Genomic DNA, 14,463 nt, shown 5'->3' with positions numbered 1-14,463 from the left:
ACCCCCAACCGGTTGTAAGTTGAGGACTACTCAACCAGTCGTTAAGTCGAGGACTACTCAACTGGTGCAGCACCATTTGCAGAATGGGACTTTTGGCGGGCTCAGCAGGGCAGAGACAGCCTGGACAATTCCTATTGGCTTTTGAAAGCCAATAGAATTAGACTCTATTCAAGAGAGTCTATTCTATTGGCTTTCAAAAGCCAATAGAATAAAAGGGAGTAGCATAGCTAAGGAAAAGGGGGGGGGAAATGGCCGACTGCGTTGTTTGGCGACCCCCGTGAAATGGTCGTTCGACCCCAAATGGGGTCCCGACCCACAGGTTGAGAACCACTGCCCTAGACCATTCCAGATCATCTTCAGTCCCATTAGCAAGAAAAGGTTCCTTAAAAGGCTTTAGAGGAGATGATAGAATTAAGTCACGTTCTTTTCCTATTTGCCGTAAGTGAACAATGGAAAATTTAGAAAATACCAAGATACAATTTATCGAAGAGTCTTTTTTCAATTGTTAGAATTGGATATCACAGTTTAAGTACATAAAATGGGCAATGCAACCTAAAATGTTTCATGGGAAATACCATAAAGAGTTTTGTGATCTGTGAGGTTCCTTTTAGCATTCATCTGAATGGAATTTTCTTTGCAATATGTCAGATGATTTTCAGATTTGAATTCTGCCAAAATCTGAACAGACTTGGATGAGAAGAGGGCTGAGATGATGTTGGGAGCTATATCCCCAAAAGTAGGAGATGCCTAGGACATTAAATACAATTAATATGCTTATCCTCCATATAATTAATGACGGTGCCATTTTAAAGACTAAAATGCAATTTACTTCCCTTTTATTACAAACCTATGTATTAAATTTGCAAAGCAGAGAATCCAGCACTTTTTAAACAGTTCAAGCACAGGAAATGTGTGGTTCTTAGTCATTTTTTTTTCTGAAGAAGACATATCCTTTCGAAATCAGCAAAGATTTCTTAGTTTACCAGCAGACAGTAAGTTGGAATCTGCCAGGAACTAAGCTCAGGATTATCTATGTATGCTCAGTTCAAACACATCAAAAGTATAGCTAGTTCTAAATTCAATTTCAGACATTCCTATAAAAAGATAAAAGTAAGCATATACAGTTAATCCTCAACGTACATTTAGTAACGGTTCCTTTAGTGACCGTTTAAAGTTACAACAGCACTGAAAACAGTGACTTATGACCATTTTTCACAGTTACAACTTTGCAGCATCTCCATGATCACCTGACCAAAATTCAGATGCTTGGCAACTGGTTTATATTTATGACTGTTGCTGTGTCCCAAAGTCATGTGATCACTTTTTGTGACCTTCTGACAAGCAAAGCGAATGGGGAAGCCAGATTCACTTAACAACCAGGTTACTAACTTATGAACTGCAGTGATTCACTTAACAACTGAGGCAAGAAATGTCATAAAATGGGGCAAAACTCACTTAACAACACAAATTTTGAGCTCAATTGTGGTCGTAAGTCAAGGACAACCTGTATGAGTTTTCTATTCACTGGACAGGTGAGATTGCCATTTTTTTTTTGCACTCAGCAAACAATGTGGTTGATTGATCTGAATAATTAGAGAAGATGTGGATTCAACAGCCAACAGCACATACTAGATTAGTCTGATTAAGTTATAAACAAGTCACTGTCTCTCAAGCTAGTCATCTCTTGGGGAAGCAATGATAATAAAATGGGAAGTGGGAGAGAGGACATTCGCCTCAAGAAATTTGGAGAAAGATGGGATGTAAATACAATTAATTAGAATATCCAATTCTTCCCTAATCTAAGGCCACTAGCTGCTGTTAAGTAGCAAATAGCCACTGACTAAGCAGTGAATGAACCCTTAATTTTTCCACTTTGTCCATCTTGGACAAATTTTATTTTCAAAATATTTCTTGTAGATTTAAAAAAATACTCAGGAAATAAAAATGATTAATCCAGCATGATGGCCGGGTGATGGTTGCCTTGCATTTTGTTGAGATTTGTTAAGTTTTCCCTCTACATCATGCTTTCTAGTTTGTGAGCTCAAGCCAGAGACAATCCTGTTTATCCCATGTTGTAGTCGCCATTTCAGGGTATTGTTTTTGAAATGATATGGTCTTCAGCTCCTGGTTTCTTTGGTTTGCAGTCAATTCTAATGAAATCACCCACCCCCTGCATTTATTTATCAACATAATAGTGTACTACTATCTAGAAGACCTCTAAGGAGTAGAGGTAAGAGTTGGGTTTATTAATACAGACCACACACAAAGTGACAGGAAACAAATGGGAAGAGACTGGACAGCCATTTGTCCGAAATGGTATAGGGTTACCTGCCTGAGCAGGGGGTTGGACTTGATGACCTCCAAGGTCCCTTCCAATTTTTTATTATTATTATTATTATTGATCATTGCACAGTCAGCCAGATGTTCAGACTGGATTTGGCATTTTGTCTCCCTATCGAGTCCTTACCCAGGACCTGGGATAGGCAGATGTGGATGTTTGATGGTATTACAGATATCGTCGCAGGATGGAAGCAGTTCCTAATAAGGCTGCCTTTTGCAATTGACTAATAGCGAATTTGTCAATGCCAATGGTGTTCAAGTGGTGCTCCAGTTGTTTTGGGATTGCACCCAAGGAGCCTATGACTATTGGTACTACCCTTGCTTGCTTTTGCCACAGTCTTTCTATTTCTATTTGTAGGTCTTTGTATTTTGTTATCTTCTCCAGTTCTTTCTCTTCTATTCTGCTATCTCCAGGCACTGCCACGTCCACTATCCAGACTTTTTTGTCTTTCTTATCGACAATTGTTAAGTCTGGGGTGTTATGTTGCAGGTGCTTGTCTGTTTGAATTCTGAAGTCCCAGAGCAGTTTAATTTTATCATTTTCTATGACTTTCTCTATTTTATGATCCCACCAGTTTTTGCTTAGAGGCAAATGATATTTTTTGCAGATCTTCCAATGCACCATTGTTGCTACTTTGTCATGCCGCTGCTTGTAGTCAGTCTGTGCAATCTTCTTGCAACAGCTTACCAGGTGGTCCACTGTTTCTTCATATTATTATTATACAAATTTCTGGCAGCTGGAAATATAGCACTAAGGAACAACTGTGTGCCTATATGCACACACCTTCCCTAATTGTATCAATGACTCATAATAAAGTTAGAGAACAACTTTATTGTTATTCTCTAACTTTATAATGAGTCATTGATACCTTTCCCTAAATCTGTGCCCCCCAAATGAGTTGGAATTACAGTCTATAGAAATTCCTTCCCCCCATTGCTGTACAGAATGGGACAACTCACCACAATTGCTGATTCGCTGCTGATTCGCCATGGCCAACTCACCATGGCCTGCTCGCCATGGGACAACTTGCCGTGGTCGACTTGCCACAGGTCAACTCGCCATGGGACAATTCAACAATTTTATTTATTTAAAATAATAATGAATTTTTTTTGTCATTCTCATTTCATTTTGTCCCCTCCTTTTGCATCCTTTCTTTAATGATTCTCTTCCACCATTTCTTTAATATTATGTAACTTTTGCCCTGAGACAAATTGGCTGTGGTGAATTGTTCCATGGCGAGTTGGCTGTAGCAAGTTGTCTTAGACCCTCGCTGTAGCTTCAGGATATCTGAGGGACATTAGGTTAGAGAATGCAGGCCAGGAAAATATAATTGGTATATATGAGTGCAATTAGGGGGTATTTATTATTAGAAAGTTGTGTCTTTCCAGTCACAACTTTAAGAAAAAATATTCACAGACTACTTTTCTGGAATGGAATAAAGCTTGAAAGTGTATCCTTAAGGCATTTAAATCTTATTGAAATTGGACGACTTGCTATATGGAGAAGAGCTACATTTAATTTTGCCATCAGCTTTGAGGTTTTTGCAATAGCAAATATCTGCAACAGTAAGATTAAAGCCTCCCAAACTGGCACAGCCCCAACTTTTAAACGCTCAAATTAGAAATAGTTCCTTGAATATTCAAACAGCTGTTAGGCTTGAAAATGGATTGTGCCAGCTTGTAATACAAATATCAAGTAGTCTTTCTGATCAATCATGAAGCAGGCAACATTTTTGCATATGCTTTCCATCTTGCAGGTAGATTGATATTAATTTTAATAGTTCATATCACAGGGCATTTGACTCCATGAAGGCTATATATTTTTTAGAATATTCTACATATAAAAAACAGGGTTGTGTTTAAACGTGGATTTAATTTGCATTTCTCTAACATCACAATCCAGTGTCACATGACTATGCAGAATGCAAGAATTCAGCTATGACATTAGAAACCACATCAGTGGTTCTCAACCTTTCTAATGCCGTGACCCCATAACACAGTTCCCCATATTGTGGTGACCCCCAACCACTTATACATCACCGGGTGCCAGGGGTGTGGCCAAAGAAAAGGGGGGAAATGGCTGACAGCCTTGTTTGGCGACCCTCGTGAAATGGTCGTTCGACCCTAAATGGGGTCCCGACCCACAGGTTGAAAACCACTGGTTTACATCCTAGTAACTGAACTGAAATGTACCCACTTCTCTGTTTTATAAGGCATGCAAAGTTCATCCATACAGAATGATGGCAAATGAATTTAGGATTTATCTATCTAGGGCAGGGATAGGCAGCCCTGGCTCTTTTATGAGTCGTGGACTTCAATTCCCAGAATTCTGGGAGTTGAAGTCCACAAGTCATAAAGGAGCCAAGGTTGCCTACCACTGATCTAGGGAATCGCTTGTCTCTGGAAAACTGGTTCCATTAATATATCTGCAGTTTCAGCTTCCTGAGCTATAGCATAGGATTATTCTGTTTTGTCACCTCAGAAGAGAAACTCAAGATCTTTGCCATTTGTGGCTGAGAGGGCCGGAGGCAATCTTTCTACATTTCTTCTTGAACAGCCTCTCCAAATGTACAATAGGCACCAACTCTGATGCATTTCAAGAAGGCCATTAAAGCAATACTGTTCCACGGAACTACTAATGGCATATTTAGTTGTCGCCATTGTGATGTAATGCTAGTAGTAGGTGGATATTTAATTTATTGTAATTGTTTTATTGGTTTGGCATTTTGTTTTGTGTAAACCACTGGAGCCACACCTAGGATACATGATATAAAAAATTTAAATAAAGTGTCACCCTTTGAGGTTCCTTTGGCTAGTTCTTCTTTCAGAGAGCTAACTCACCTCTTTCTTATTTATTATCAGAACTGTTAAGACACACATTAACTACAGAGGCATAATTTGTATTTGATGTTTCATTAACTTTAAAATCTTATTTTTAAGATTTAAGATTTATGAGAGCCTTTTTAATACTTATGAGAGCCAGTATGGATTTGGTTTAGTCAAGTACTTTTGTGGTATTTGCAGCTATATAACAAATGATCCAGATAAGGAGTTGTCGTAATGTGTTTGATTTGTGGCTTAGCATGAATTCTCGTCTGTGGTCTATACTCTAGGCCAAGGGTGTCAAACTCACAAGTTATGTGACGCGACATATCGTGACTTTTTTGCCATTGCCGGCAATGGGGTAGGCGCAGCTTCGCTATGATGCATCTGGCCTGTGGGCCAGCAGTTTGACACCCCTGCTCTGGGCTTTTACCATTCAGACATCATGTAAAGCCAACCCTTCCCCAGACTCCAACACCCTGGAAAAAATTCAATGAAATAAGGTTGCTTTGCAGAGCTCAGGAACAATGCCTATTCTGTTGCAATTTGTGCTTTTTGCAGTGATCTCCCCCCCCCCCGAGTTATTTTCTGATAATTTTCTTGTTCTTTTAATTCAAGTTTAGGGCTCACTGATATAATTATTCATTTTTATGGCAGCACTGAGCATTTCCATCATCAGCCCAAAACTGACTGGAACCTTTTTTAAAAAAGAAACTTAAGTAGAACACCAGCTGTTCAGTGCCTTGAGTCCCTTTTCTTGTCTTCCTTGTAAACACTACTTCTTAATCTTTCTACTTTTGCACTTCTGTTCCAAGTCAAACTCTTTAGTCCAATGGAAAAATAAATAATGTTTGTATGGGGGGAAGGGAGGGAGGGTTGGAAGAAGGAAGAAATTTTAAATTTCATAAAGATTGGTATTGTATTGTAACACAAACTCTTCTGAATGAGAACTAGGTCCATGGTATGCACTAAATATTAATTTCATTTGGCAGTAGAAGCTTGTGAGGAATTGTGATCAAGTTAAGTTAGGTCGCAACTATGCAATAGGTCAAATACTGAATGCAAAATAATGCAATCCAAACAGTAAGAGATGCCCATTTATATAATCCTAGGCCTATGTTTAATCTATATCTGTATCTGTATCTATCTATCTATCTATCTATCTATCTATCTATCTATCTATCTATCTATCTATCTAAAGAGAGAGAGAGAGAGAGAGAGAGAGAGAGAGAGAGAGAGATTATTATCCCTTTCAATACTTAGCAAGCCTAAACCTGTGCATTAAACATGTAAATAACTTTTCACTTAAGAGCCTCAAACATGAATTTTTCATAATATTTTAATAGGTGGGAGCAAATCAAATTCACTCAGACTGGATCTCTTTCACACAACTACTGAAAGGCAGCAATTTTCTCTGGTGCTCTGCCTTTGTAATATTCCCCCATTCCACGTCTCTATACAGATTTGAGGAAAACACTTCTTGTAACTGATGAAGCATATTGTAATTTCCAAAGTTGTAGGCTATGTTAAATCTGTACAGCTTCAAAGGCCCCTGATAGGATTTTGTTGAAAGAGGGCTGTCCTATGGGAACTTTCCTAAAGGAAATCTCCAGCTGAGAAAACCATAACAGTAACAGAATATTTGGAAAGCTCACTCCATCAAATTTAAGAGCCTTTAGTTCAGTGTTTCTCAACCTTGACAATTTTAAGGCATGTGGACTTCAACTCCCAGAATTCCACAGCCAGCATTGCTGGCTGTGGAATTCTGGGAGTTGAAGTCCACATGCCTTAAAATTGTCAAGGTTGAGAAGCACTGCTTTAGTTACTGACTATTTAAATCAGCATGACTGGAAGTTTGGAATAAATGCTATTCACAGCATGGGTTCTCAACATGAAGGCAATTGGGGAATCAGCGCTGCTCAAGAGGGTTTTTAATTTTGCCTATTTGAAACACCACACCGAATCCATATGCAGCATGCATTGTTATGGGGAAAAACTAAGTAACTTGAAATTACTAGAAACTTCCCCACAGTTCTGTCCTGCAGAAACCCTAAAAAGGTCTCCATTGCCAATTAATGTAATCCACTCTGCTAAAACCCTTTTCAAAATATGGCATTCTCCAGGTTCTTTGAATTTTCAACCAGCAAGACCATATGCAGGGATTTACCGTATGTACGTTGCAGTCCAAACATTTCAGGTAAGGAACCAATTTTAAAGAAGGCTGCAGTGAGTCTAAATGCAAACTTACGGCAATTTTAAATCCCTAGATTCCATAGATTCAATATTTGTATATTGAGAGGTTGGAGAGATATACAGCACAGGGAAATCGCTTATGAAAAGGTGCCAGGGGAGGGGGAGGAGGAAAACACCCCATCCCTCCCAAGATATTTTAAAAATGCAAGCACCCTAAAAGGCAATATAGCTCCAAAACAGTTAACTGAAAAACAAAGCAAGCACTGCAGGCAAGATTTCAAAAAAAAAAAATGTTATGCTAAACAAAAAAAGTAATATGCATTATAACAATTATATTTGAAGAAAAACATTTTATAGGAATAGCATAAGGTGCGAAGAAAATAAAAAAAAATACCCACTCATTTTCTAATTGAACAGAAACTTGCAATTCTTGCCTCCAGAAACAAGCAAACTGTTAAAGATGCAGGGGAAAGCCAATCTGATCTAGTGCAGGAGTCTTCAAACATGGCCCTTTTATGACTTGTGGACTTCAACTCCCAGAATTCCTCAGCCAGACACGCTGGCTGAGGAATTCTGGGAATTGAAGTCCACAAGTCATAAAAGGACCAAGTTTGAAGACCCCTGATCTAGTGGTTAAGGGACAAGGTTAGAAACCAGGAAGTAGACTGTGAATTCTAGTCCTGTTTCAAACATGAAAGTCGGCTGGGTAAGTTCTGGCCAGTTTCTCTCTCTCTCTCCCAATCCACTTCACAGGGTTGTTGTTATGGGGAAAATAGGAAGAGGAAGGAGTATTAGCTATATTTGTTGCCTTGAGTGATTTATAAAAATAATAAAGATGGGATTAAAAAAAATGTAAAAAACCCCCAACTGAAATATAGAAACTGCGTAACATGCACTGTGTAACTCACACAATCACGCAAGCTATAGAAACAACAGCCAAAGTCTGCCGATGTGACAAGAATTGCAGCACAGTCTCGCACAACAGTTTGCCGGAGTGACTAGCAGCCAAATAGCAATGCAATGTAATTCAATGCAACGCAACACAATGTTTTCTACGCTTTCACTATAGAGCTGCCTGAAGCTAGTCAGAAGGATGCCATCTCAGTGGGAGATACATTCTAAATTGAGGGCAGAATTGATATAGCCAAAACAACTGTGGGAACAACAACAACAAAAAGCTAGCTTCCAGAAAGCAGGGCTCCTGCAGCAGTTTTCATCTTCAGATAGCAGTCTAGATTCTGGATTGTCGTTCTGAAAAGCCTGCATTTAAATCATATGATAACTGCTTTTTCATCTCTAACACCAGGGGAAAAAAATCCCATAAACCGGTGTTTCGTATTTTCTGACAAAAGCCAGACGGTGTTTCATCCCACTTTTTAAGAAAATGTGTTTATTAAATTGAACAGGAGTGTTAGTAAAAAGCAGGGGGAAAATAAAGGGTTTGTTATAAAAATGGTTTAGCCTCCGAAGCCCACCATACCGTGGGGGGAGGTGATCCTCTTCCAATCAGGGGGACGTTTTCATACCGTGGATTCCCACCAAAGAGCACAGCTTGGTTCCTGCAGGTAAAGAGGAGTGAGATCAGGAGGACAATCTATTAAAAGGAAATCTGTTACGGGCTAAGAAATATTCCTGACATTCTCGCAGAAGCAGGGGATCCTTGTTGGAGGCAAAAGTTTGTGGGAGTGGGGGAAAAAATGGGAGTGTGGATACGCAGGCCATTATTTATGTCCATGCCTGTGTCGGAAGCACCTATGGTGCTTCCATGTTGAAACGATCAGCCAGTGACATCACTGTTGCCTGGGGAACATCTAATTGGGGGTTCTTTTATGTCCCCATTAATGTGTCCTCCAAATTGGCAGACAGCTATCTACTTGTGATTATATGCTTTCCAACTGCTAGGTCTGCAGGAGCTGGAGCGAATGATGGGAGCTCATCCTGTCACGCAGCAGCACTTGGGTCTCGAGCCATTTATTCATTTTGCACCTTGCAGCACCATGAAGATGGCTTAGAGAGGGAATCAGCAAGCACTCATCAATTCCCTGATCAATCTTTTTTTGCCTTGGTACTTTCCAGATGCATTAGTTCGGAACTTCCATCATCTCCAGTTAAATACTCAGAGAATGCCTGATTGGGGGAAGCTACACCAGCCCTCATTAGCTGTCTCCTTGATCTGTGAAATACTGTGGGGAAGGAATTCATTCTGGAACGAACTCCTCTACATTCAGTGAGCACTATGTACTGCGACGAACTGAGCCTTGAGAATAATAGCAAAGGACACGTTACCCTCTTTCTTTTATGTGCAATGGGTGTGAGAAGATGGGCATCCAGCAAAAGTCACTCAGGGACAGGCAAGAGGAACAGTAGTTAACATTCTGTCCATCTCAAGCCTAGCAATGCTCCAACTTTATTTTACAATACCCTCCAAAAAAGAAGGGTGATGTGAGAATGTGGTGACGGGCTGGTTGCTTATCAGTTCAAGGTTTAATGCAGCCTTTCGTAAATATTCTTCAGACACGTGGGCCTTCCATTCCCATTATTCTCAGATGGTAAGGACTTTGGACAGGTAACTAAGTTGATTAGGTGAAAGGCTGGCAACTCAGCAGTTGTACTGATCTGTGGAACCGCAGATGGGTGTGAATATACTGCCGGGTATTCATGGAGCTATGTTTCCAGTGGAGGATCATCTTTTCTGCAAGTTTTCTTTATATGGCAGAATTTATATGCCTGTAAAAATCTCTTGGTACTCTGCTCAGGTAGTTTTTAGGTAGCATTGTTTCCCTATGAGGATTTACTATAACGTTTCTGAAAGAACAGTTCTGAATAAGCTTCCATTTTTAACCAGTATCTGTTATCAGCAACTAGGGTATGCTTCTGGGGTCACAATTAGGGGGAAAAAATCATTCAGCAAAGAAATCACATAATCTGTCTTCCTACCTAAATTGGAGTCATAAAAGTGGGCAGCACAATATTCCCTTCCTCAACTCTATGACTGGGCAGAAAAGAGACAACTTTTTTGATTGCTCCTTAGCAGAAGCACTTTTCATTTCTAACATTTTGCAGCAAACGGTTCAGAGAGCTGAAGGGAGGGGGAGAGAGACCAGATGGTTTCCACTAGTTATGAAAACAGAAATGGGAAATCTACTTCCTGCCATTTTGGATGGACTTTCTCCTCCAACGGACCTTTTCCATTGTTAAACCTTGCTCACATTCAGTAGGCAATTCAAGGTTAACACCATCTCCCTGAAGGAAACACTAACAACTTATGAGGGTACTGGAGATATGGGTTCAACATCTGCCTGAAATCCAAAGTAGGAATAAGTTGTACACAATACACATCTGCATAATCATAGATGGAATATGATACCATCTCCAGAGCTTCTCCAACATGCTCTTTTCTGGTGGGCGCTGAATCTTTTCAATGGCCAGATAATCTGTATGGGAGCTAACAAGTTACTAGATTTTCAGAAATCTTGGCAGTAGCCATGTATATCTTCTCATGCACAGATGAAAAATAAAGACTCACTTGAGTCAAAATAAATTCCTAGTGATTTTTGTACATATTTTGCTTGATCAAAATATGGAAATGATTGTCGCTGTCTTTAAGATTTAACTTCTAGCCTAGCCTGCAGCCTTCGGATTTATTAATAATCTCCCATCTCTGAGAATGCTTAACTTTTTTGACATCAAACATTCCCTTGATTTTTCTTTTTATTGCTATCCATTATTACCTTCCAAGCTAGCCAAGTCATAGACAGGAGCAAAGAGGAAGTACCATGTATACTTGTTCTGTAGATAAACTGAGAATTTTGGGTTACAAAATAAACCCCCAAAATTGCGTTCAGCTTATCTGCAGATCAGCCTATCATGGCCTTAAAATCATAGTTTTATAAATGCTGATATAACAATTTCAATTTTCTGTCCACTGCTGTGATTAAAAATTCAAGGATTGACTTATCCATGGATGACCATGGATACCATTTTTCATGGTATTTTGGTTGAAATTTCAAGGGTGTTGGCTTATCTGCAATTATAAATGATAAATGGGCAAGACTTCCTCCATCAAAAGGCAGCACATTTTCCAACCAATCAACCAATAAATATATTTAAACAAAGATCTTTCCATAAAAGGGCATGCAAATGTTCATGACAACTCAACAAGAACCCCCCTCCCCATGTTAAATTAAAGTATCACACCATAGCAATTAACAAATAATAAAAGATGCAAAAGGTAGGACAACAGCTTGTTTCACACATCTTCTCTTGGGATATTTTAAGAGCTGCATCTAGACTTTATTTTTAAAAACGTTTTCTCCCACATACAGTTCAAAAATATGGTTTCTCAGGTTTTTCATCTTTAAGACTGTCTTCTTTCAATAAGAAGGCAATTGTTAGAGTTTGAAGACCTAGCAGCTATAAAAAACTGGATTTTGGGTTTTCTGGCTGGGATGTCAGGATTAAGGAGGACATGGGTTGACAGCTATTAGATTGGTAAAATGCGGAAATATAATGGTTTTCAGAGAAAGATGGAATGATGGAAGCAAAGACAAAAGGCAGCACAAATCTGAGCAGGGCCAGACGGTACCAGAGTATACTAAGTTAAGGTGGAGAACATCAAATAGCAGAGGCTATCTCTGTTGCCATCTTGAAAACCTCACAGGAGAGGGTGTGGGCTTAAATACTGCTAACTGCTGCCTCTTCTACTAATTTCATGCATACTTACATATACTCAGACACTGGTGCATTGGAGATGGTCTGGGCAGGAGGCTGAAGGCTTGTCTGACTGCCCAGGCTGCTACTGTAGCTACAGAAACTACGGAGTTGCCCACGGTTGGGATTGTGGGCAACAATACGTCGAGCCTGTGGGTTGAAGGGGTCCTCTTCATCTATGTCATCATAATCCCGATCTCTAGAAGGAAAAAAACCGCCCCGGTCCATCTTAGAAACGAAAGCAAAATCTGACACCATAGAATGGTTACGGATGAAGTGGCAAATGAGAAAATGTAACACTCATTCCTGGAAGGATTGGGTATTTCAGTTGCTTAAGCTTTCCCTTAATTTTAGGGTTTCTCTTGTAATGTTAGCAGAGACCAGGAAAGAAACCATAGTATTTGAAAAAAGAGAGCCTTTTCTAGTTTGTTCCATTGCTGAAAACCCAATCCTGCGGGACAGTTCCCATATTAATCAGGGGACAGGAAAAAAAACAACAACAGAAAGAACTGATTGTGCTTCCTTCACCACTTTTAGATAATGGAAGAAGAATGAACTTACAGAAGTTGTCCAAAAATTGATGTTTTGACCATCAGGAATTTATTATTTATTAAATTTATATGCTACCCATCTCACTCTGGGGAGCTTAAAACTGAGGAATATGAGAGAATGCATGTATGTGATGTTAGATAATGGGGAGGGTATTCTTTTGTTGCATTTTTCTCTCTCTTACATGAATTGTCTGACTCTCTCCCCCTCTTGCTCTTTCCACCCTCCCTCAGCAAATTAAGGGTCAAATATGAGAAAGACAGGAGAGGTTACTATTCAACAACTGATGCATGCATTCTGTTAAGTGACATTTAAGTGGCCATATTACTACTAAATAACCTTATGCTATACTATTTAGTCTATATCTCCTACTGCAGTCTCTGGAATGCTTCTGTAAGTTCTTCAACATGCATAGGTCTTAACTAGGACAGGACAATAGGAAGATCAGCTCACAACTCTGCAATTTTATTGAAGGAGAGATCAGACTGATGTTCTAGTTGTTGCAGAAAAGTCATCCATTTTTATTTTATTCATCCCTTTTTCAAAATGTCCCTCTGTCGTTGACAAGTTATTTTGACTCTGTGGTATCCCTGGGAAACTTATTCCATTTTACCTGCTAGCTAAATGTTTCCAGGCTCGAGGCATGGCACATATGATGATAGAGAAGGATACAGCAGCCATCAGAGAGAAGAGGGTGAGGTAGAGCAAGCCTTCCACCCCATCGTAGCAGATCCCAACCAAGGCATCCAGGTAATCCTTTCGTGAAAGGAAGGGGAGAAAATAAGAAAAGAAGCATTTTGCTAATGTGTTACCAACACCTTTGTCCCCAAAGCACAGTGTGCCTTATGCTGCTTACCTTGTGAAGGCCCCTGCAGTCCAGCATGGCAGTCAGCTGGTGGAGATTGACTTCAGAGTAGTTCAATAACTTCTGTATATCAAGCAGGTCTTTCTGCAGCAAGGGCAAAAGCCATCAGAGCATATATTCTATTGGAAAAGGAACAGTGTTCACCATATCTAGAATGAATGTCCAGCAATCACTATGAATAGATACCCACTGTATTGCTGTCGTAGTCTATCCTTCCCTGCTGGCATACACAGTACTGCCTCTTTGATTTTATCTTGCGATATCAAATAGGGATGAGAGATGGTGAATGGCCCAGTGACTTTTTGGGCTGACTGCAAATTGGAACTGTTGCCCTTCTGATCTTAACTTAACTATTACCCAACATTGGTTTTACAGAAACAGGGATAACATTAGAGATACAGTGGTTTTACAAAGCCTCATGAAAAAGAAAAGGGCTCCTTCCCTTGGTACTTCTATTTGTTATTACCAGGGATTCTCTCTCATTTGATTAAACATTAAAATAAAGGAAAACAGAACTACCTTATTGTTCACCTATGGGCAATAGATATACACAGAAAGTCATCTCACTTATGCATGGAGGCATCGCTTGATTTCAGATACTGTTGCTAAAGTTCCATATGGAAGCTCAAAGGGATGCATGTCAAAGCCCATGGAGCTGGCAAAACTGAGGAAGCAAGGATAATCTAATTTTCAGGAAGGTATTTGTAATGTTAGTCTGAGATAGTTTTTTTTTTTTAAAAAAAAAATCTGTCAGGCACAGTTATAATAAGTTATTACTTTGGCGTCCCTTTGAAACACTTTCTTCTCACAATTTTTGCATCTGGACCATGTAGCCTCTTCTCAGATTAAACCAATGGCTTCATCCCTTGATCACAATCTCTCACAATGCCCTAGGACATCTTTCTCAGATGCCTGAGGAGCCCATGGGGACAGACCCACCTACCCTCTGAAGCCAATATCACACTACATTTCACGTGGCAGAC

General features: G+C 39.6%; 1 protein-coding gene across 2 annotated transcripts in view; it reads right to left on the bottom strand.

Annotated features, from left to right (window-relative positions):
- TTYH2 (tweety family member 2) overlaps positions 1 to 14,463 on the bottom strand; it is a 72,478-nt gene that overhangs the window by 3,560 nt on the left and 54,455 nt on the right. For both annotated transcript variants that reach the window (XM_039361258.1, XM_039361259.1), the window contains 4 exons: positions 13,472 to 13,564; positions 13,229 to 13,371; positions 12,080 to 12,265; positions 8,837 to 8,915 (listed from right to left, as the gene is read on the bottom strand). In XM_039361258.1, the coding sequence (XP_039217192.1) occupies positions 8,837 to 8,915; positions 12,080 to 12,265; positions 13,229 to 13,371; positions 13,472 to 13,564 (501 nt within the window). The remainder of the gene's footprint in view (positions 1 to 8,836; positions 8,916 to 12,079; positions 12,266 to 13,228; positions 13,372 to 13,471; positions 13,565 to 14,463) is intronic.

The sequence above is a fragment of the Crotalus tigris genome, unplaced genomic scaffold (assembly GCF_016545835.1).
Source record: "Crotalus tigris isolate CLP2741 ecotype Arizona unplaced genomic scaffold, ASM1654583v1 scf7180000019227.483876, whole genome shotgun sequence".
Classification (NCBI taxonomy): Eukaryota; Metazoa; Chordata; class Lepidosauria; order Squamata; family Viperidae; genus Crotalus; species Crotalus tigris.
This window is presented reverse-complemented; position numbering and strand designations above follow the sequence as displayed.